Source organism: Arachis ipaensis, chromosome B10, assembly GCF_000816755.2.
Source record: "Arachis ipaensis cultivar K30076 chromosome B10, Araip1.1, whole genome shotgun sequence".
In the NCBI taxonomy this organism is placed as follows: Eukaryota; Viridiplantae; Streptophyta; class Magnoliopsida; order Fabales; family Fabaceae; genus Arachis; species Arachis ipaensis.
The window spans coordinates 8,680,438-8,687,751 of NC_029794.2; the positions used below are offsets into that span (position 1 = coordinate 8,680,438).

At 35.2% G+C, this 7,314-nt stretch overlaps 2 protein-coding genes across 2 annotated transcripts; one reads left to right on the top strand and one right to left on the bottom strand.

The window, feature by feature from the left end:
- LOC107622747 (nudix hydrolase 19, chloroplastic) lies at window positions 403-3,491 on the top strand. The gene is made up of 6 exons (XM_016324763.2): window positions 403-1,119; window positions 1,390-1,530; window positions 1,621-1,725; window positions 2,047-2,146; window positions 2,704-2,796; window positions 3,025-3,491. Exons 1-6 carry the CDS (start codon window positions 487-489, stop codon window positions 3,306-3,308), a joined length of 1,356 nt encoding a protein of 451 aa, XP_016180249.1. The 5' UTR covers window positions 403-486; the 3' UTR covers window positions 3,309-3,491.
- LOC107622748 (probable amino-acid racemase) lies at window positions 3,769-5,711 on the bottom strand. The gene is made up of 2 exons (XM_016324764.2): window positions 4,463-5,711; window positions 3,769-4,317 (listed from the first exon to the last, which is right to left on the bottom strand). The coding sequence occupies exons 1-2, from the start codon at window positions 5,150-5,152 to the stop codon at window positions 4,027-4,029; spliced, it is 981 nt and encodes a 326-aa protein (XP_016180250.1). The 5' UTR covers window positions 5,153-5,711; the 3' UTR covers window positions 3,769-4,026.

Sequence of the window (7,314 nt, forward strand, 5' to 3'; positions counted from 1 at the left end):
TATTTAGCTAAAGCCTCAAATAAAATTCATCATTGCGCTGTAAAAATGCAACGTCACAAGTCTTTAGAAATCGCTGTAGCCAATCGCGGTTTTTTTATATTGCCGTTTCTTCAAAAACCGCAATCCACGTAAATTACTGCACTCTATAACAATTTAAGTTTAATTTTAAAACCACTACCCTCTATAATTATTTCTATAAATATAAAAATTTACAAAAATATCTGCAATATTAAAAAATTATAATATGATAAATTTGGTTTCAAACATTTTATATACCTAAACTTGCCCAGGTTTTATTCTATTTAATTTTTCACAATTTGCAATCCATGGTTAAGAATCGGTTGTGTCATCAGTGGAACGAAAACTTGAGAAGTGACACGTGTCATTACAAGAGACACTCTTCATTCAACGGCCAATCACCACCTACCCACCTTTTTGGAGTCTCTGTTTCAGCAGCTTCTTCAAAACTCCAATGGAAACAGCAACATGCTCAACCTCAAACTCAAACTCAAACTCAAACTCTTCCTCCTTCCTTCTCCCTTTCCTCTCTTCTCCAAAGTTGCTACCTTTAACAAAACCCCACTTCGGATCCTCTCTCTAACAACGGATTTCTCACCCCGAAACTCTTCCACCACCACTATGTCCATAAACCTGCGCACCCATGTCTTCGCCGGAAACCCCTTACACTTCAAATCACACAAAAACATTGACTCCTTATCTCCCTCTTCGGCTTTCGAAGCTCTCACCGCTCGAATTCTGGGCAATTCTCAACCTACTCCCACTCCCCTGAATTTCAAGGTTCTGCCTTTCAGAAATGGGAAGGCCTTGGCCTCTGCCGCCGCTGGCTCCGGCAACTCCCCGCCGATTTGGAATCTGGGTTGGATCGGTTTGGATGATCTGAGGGGTATATTGGGAAGTTCCGGTGCGCAGCTGAGCGCTGAGTCATTGGTGTATTTGGGATCAGAGGACGACGTCGTTTATTGGGCAATTGATGTTTCTTCTTCTGAGGCTGTTGAGTTTGGTGCAAGGGAGTTGAGCTTTGTGGAGGTACGAACGCTAATGGTGGCTTCTGATTGGCGCGATTCACAAGCAATGGGAAACTTGGCTGTTGCTGGCCATGTAAGTTAAGGGAAAACAGTATTTGACTTATGATTGTTCAAAATTTGATAGCTTTGACTATGATCATTCAAAATTTAATTCATGGATCTGAATACTTCAGTTAGAGCTTTACAGTTTTTGAATCTGTCAGATTCTTTGGTGTTAACTGCTTAGTTGTATAGCAGCTGTTGTGATGATTATGTAATTTTGTTTGATGGTCTTTTATTTATCATACTTCTGTCCATGATACTGATAGGGATTTCAAATTTCCTAATTACTGGGTTTGGCCAGGCCAAGGCACTGCTAGAATGGCATAATACTTCACGATTTTGTGGACATTGTGGGGCGAAAGCAGTCCCAATGGAAGCTGGGAGACGGAAGCAATGTTCAAATGATTCGTGCAAGAAAAGGATATATCCACGCGTTGATCCGGTTTGCTATTTTAAGCTCTAACTGTTGATTTGATAAATAGATGGTCAAGTATTCTGCTAAAGTGTTTTTTGTTCACTTGATCTTATGCAGGTGGCCATTATGCTAGTCATTGATCGAGAGAATGACCGTGCCCTTTTGGCTAAACGATCAAAGTTTGTACCTCGATTATGGACCTGCTTATCAGGTTTCACAGAGGTGCATGTCTTGACCGAATTTAAGACTTTTCAGTTTGTAGGGACTTCATTATTAGACAGCTTTTTCCCTAGCTATCCATGAAGTGATCCATAAAATTTATGTGGTTTTAATATTTGGTCTTCCTTTGATGCTATTAAGTGGTAAGCATATTGGATTGGCTGCATTCTTTCCTCAGAAGGAAGAGGAAAGGAAAACAGGCAGAAATGGAACCAGGTTTCATTGGACTAAGTTTGCATGGATCATTTCCTAGTTTTTATAGTTTCAATTAGTTGTACACACATGTAGAAGTTTAATTTGCATGTATCCACTTGTTGCATTTAGGCAGGAGAAAGCTTGGAGGAAGCTGTGAGAAGAGAAACATGGGAGGAGACTGGTATTGAAGTGGGAGAAGTTGTATATCACAGCTCTCAGCCATGGCCTGGTAAAATATATTCCACATACCTATGTTTAACTTTATGTTCTCATTTAGTATTTCTCTGTATTTGCCACATGACAAACATGTGGGATTCTTAATTTATTACTACCTTATATAAAAGCAGTTTGTTCAATCTGAATACGGTTTAGGAATTCATGTCACTACTGATGACGATGGTTATACACTTATACTTGGTAGAGTATTAACAGCAGAACTCGATTCAATCAATCTTTGTTTCCCGTGCTTTATTTTGCATAATAGCATGAAGGTAACCGAGTATGTGAATAAGTTCTTTTCCGCAAACTAGTTACTAGTAGTTCTGTGGTGGTTTAGTCATGTTTGAAGTGACTTAATGCTTTGACTTCTGAATATGTTTGCTCTATTTGAGACTTCTAATTTTATCATATGTTGGCAACCTTCAGAAGCAGTTAAGTACAGGTTAACATATGCTTATGTAATGATGAATTAAATAATGATTATATGCGGTAGACAATTTCTTTGCCAAATTGTTAAATACACACTAACCATGTTGGTTATCTTTTTTTTATATATATATATTTTAGTTGGACCCAATAGCATGCCATGCCAGCTGATGGTTGGGTTCTTTGCATATGCAAAATCCTTCGAAATAAAGGTTGACAGGGAAGAGTTAGAAGGTACATTGAGTTTTAGCTATTTGCTTTATGAATAATGCTTCCTTATGGTAGAATTAGAGGATGTATCCTCAAGAAAATAAAGTCTATTTTACGGCACATTTGTATGTAAAATAAGATCATGAAATGGTATAGCATCATACAGCAATAGCTTCCTTCCCACACCATATTCTCACATTTCTTTTGCTTATTGGATATTGTGACAACTGATGCTGAAACTTGCTTGTGTAGATGCTCAATGGTACAGTAAAGAAGAAGTAAGAAAAGCATTGACGTTTGATGAATACAAGCAAGCACAAAGAAGTGCAGCTGCAAAAGTAGAACAAATGTGTAAGGGAGTAGGAAAGAATCAAAGTTTGGCTGCAGATTTCAATGTTGGAACTCAACTTAATCCAATGTTTGTTCCTGGACCCTTTGCCATAGCTCATCACCTTATCTCTTCTTGGGCCTTTGCAGACCAAAATGTAGTAAATGGTGTGGGAAGCAATTCAAAACAACCTGTTAGTAGTATTTGATAATGACAAACTTGTCGGACTGGCTGAAATTATTTTTGGGAACTATCTTATTAGTGTCATGTATCATTTTATCTCAGTATAATAGGTGGATTTGGTAAAGATCATCATTTTATCATTGTATCTTATTATTTTTTCATGTACAACACACAATCTATATTAAAAATGAATTCCATATTTTGTTTTGCTTATTTGTTTTCAATATATTACAACTGATTTCATTCTCCGGTAGTCAGAAACTTATTGTGATTATTCACTTCACTCTTATTCTACTTCCATAGTTGAAGGTTCCCATGTGATTGCTTAGCAGAAAGATATTTATGAATGGACAATTTGGGGATTCTGATATTTTCCCTTTTTGTTTTTGTGGAAAAATGTTGACAATAAAGTGTCATTTTATCAATCATTACAAGAACGAGTCTTATCCTGACATAGTAACATGGGAGTCATATCTTTCCATCACATAGGGTTGTGATTTTTATGAAAGAATTGAAAAGGAGCTACTAATAAGAGAGTTCTAGTGCATTGATACTAATGCTCATCAAAATCTGCATTCTGCAACACATGTACATGGCTCTAGTACTATGATTTAACCCAGTTATTCTTGCAATTGATATAACAACAAATTTTCACACAACACAACAAAATCTTTCCATATGGGGCTTGCTTTCTTACATGAAATTCTCCGATCATTATGCTAGATTTTTACAAGAAATGAATGCTAAAATTTCTCTTGTACCTCTTGTGTTGTTTCTGCCCATCGTATAGTTGACCTGGCCAAAGCATCCATGGGGTCTATACATTTTCTGAGGAGAGGATCATTGTGAGGGAGAATCCCAACCAAATCATCAGATGCCAGAATCACCACATTCACTGCCCTCATCAAAAGCACATGAATGGCGATTCTAAGTAAATTCCTTGCCCCTTCAATGTCCTTTCTGTTCAATGCCTCCACTGCCGGAACCATCATGTGTTCCTCAGTTGCTTTGTCTAGCAACACCACTTCAAATCCCTGCACATGAATTAACACTAATGTGCTTAGAGGTCTAAAGAAAATGCTACTAATCTAAAAATGCATAAGAGCTCAAAGCTACTAAATACTAGTAATGCTTTGATTAACATGAGAAAGGGAGGAAAAACAGTAGGATTTAGGATACCTGATTTTGAAGCTTATGCTGATAATAACTAGCTACCAAAACTGAATCTGTGGTCAGCAGGCCGATACGAACACTGCTCGAAGCGTGAATTGGCTTCAAATTGGAGTTCTTGAGCTCCATGGCCATGCACTCACCAACATGAAGGAAAGGCAATGAAGAATCCTCAGATATCTCACTGTGCCAAGCATGTGATAGATGGCATGGCATGACAAAACAGGCAGCTCCAGACAGCTGAAGAATCTTCCTCTTGCGCCGCAAATTCTCAATCACCAATTCCTGATTCATCTTGACTTGATCAATTCTGCTCCTGTGCGTAGAACGATAAGGATGGCGAATCGGAAGCACTTTGCTCAATACAGGATCACTGCAGACAACAAAAGGAGGGCACTCTTTGCCATTCCTTGAGCTCCAACAAGCAAGCTTCTCCAAGAAAATGAGAGTTGAAAGAACTGATACACCTCCTATGACTCCAACAGTGTTTGGCCGTGTTATCACACTAGTGTTTGAGCCTTGCTCCCAACTGTTTCCACTTCTATCAGTGAGTGGAACTTTAGATGATAACTGCAAAGATGTGCTTGAAGAATTTGTCCTTGCTTTGCACTGATGATTCCTCTTCCTAAAAGCAGTGCCTATCAGAAGTGGAAGGGGATTCAGTGTCTGAACAGACATCAATATACCACCTTCCAGCATCTCTATCAACTAATCCTCCCTATGATGCTTACCTATGTAATTTTAAGCATCATCAAATAATTTACATACATCTATGAAGTATGTGCCTTTTAGTTTTTTATGTTGTCAACCAATCTTATCATCTCCAGTAGTAGTTCTCTACCTGTGAAGAGTTTCCAATTTACAATGATTCAATCAAAGTTTTGTCACAGTCACAGCACTAAACTCCAGAACTCTCTTGCTGAGCCTTTTATGCATTCCACCTAACTCTGAACAGCTTTTAAAGCCCAAGATTGTGCAATAGTACAAATCCAACATCCACAATGCAGAATCTCCTACTAAAGGCAACTTAGGAATTACCGAATTATTCAAATTAAATAACCCCAGTAGATTTTTGTTAGCAAATAGCATGCCTATATAATTAGGCCATGTAGAGAGCAAAGTGGTAGGAAAATGACAAATTGGACATTAGCATAGTGATGGTGTTTTGAAATTATTACCATGATTAAGGTTTCAGTGTTGCACTTCAATCATATGAGTTAATAATTTGTGTCTATATGCCTAGATTGCACTACTAGTGAATGAACAAGATACACATACAAGTTGATCCATGAAAATGGATGCTGTTAAAACTTAAAGGGGGTTCATGTGACATGTCTTACAGTTACACTACTGTAGCTGTTTGTCGTACTGAATTATTGCTCTTGCAACGACACATAAAGCAATGAACGTCAGACACGTGTCATTTGTGTGTGTATGCTTTTGTATGCTTCATGTCCACTTGGCTTTTTTGTCTTGTGCTTAAGTTAAACAATGGAAGAATTATTTGTCTGGTGCTTAATCCTTGTCCCCACTCTCCATTCTTAGCTTGACATTTTGCAATCTTTGCTAATAATCTAGTAGTTATTATATTATATTAAAATTGAATTTCTACGTTTAATAATAAAAGTAACGTGGCATGTTGTTGAAAATATTTTTCCATTTACTTCTTGTAATTCACTAAATCAAATTAATAATAATTAATTAATAATATCAATAATTAATTTGAATAAATATCCAAATATCGTATAATTTATTATAATTTGTATCAATTTGTTTTAGTAGTATTTTGTAATTTATCAAACCAAATCATTTAAATTAATTATGTATATTAATTGATTGATTTGATTAATTCATTAGATATTAAAATAATAAATTTATGAACAAAATAGACAACTAATAATTAAATCAAATCATATGTATTAAGCCAAATTTAAATCATGTAAATTTAAAATTGAATTAAAATAACATGATTTCTTACTTATTCAAATTGAATGTAATAAATACAAATTGATTTGGTTAGATAACCATGTGATTCTGGTATTCTATATATAGATAGCTAAATAAAATTACAAGAATCATCATTTTTATCGTTCTTATTATTTTAGTTCTTTTTTCTCTCTCTTTTTTTTTTATTTTTTTTCTTTGTACATAATTTCTTTTATATATAAATGTACTCAACGTGGACGATGGTGCCACGTGGCAAAACACAATTTGTCCGCATGACACTTTATCATTTATTCACGTGTCACTCAATAGTATCATTACAAGTGACTTAATTTAATCCCTGAATTTTATTAAACGAATCAAAATTCTTAATATTTTTAAATATATTATTTTTTTCTATTATTCACATATTTGTGTAGAAATCACTTTAGTTCACGACTTTTAATTTTCAAAATTTGGAGACTAAATTGAGTTTCTTAGCAAAATTCAAGGAACAAATTGAGTCAGCTTGCAATAATGGCATGTCAGTAACATTTAGACAAATTATAAAACAACATATGAACAACTGATTTTGTCACATAACACCATTATCAACATCAACATGCCATACGTCACTAACTGATATGTCATCATCCAATTACACATGGTCGAACCATGTTAACATGTTGTATTAATGGTCCATCTCGATATACTATGTCAATATGTCACGTTAACATGTAAGAAAAATTAAATGAATGTCAAATTTAGATAGTAAATTGAGTAAATTAAAATTTCGGAGATCAGTTTGAGGTGCCAGTGTAATTTTGTGGACCAATTTAAATATTGACTCATTAATTTTAGTAATTACTTTATTTCTAATAAGATGACAAATTAAGAATAATCAATAAAAATAAATTTATATTAAATATTTGTTGAGT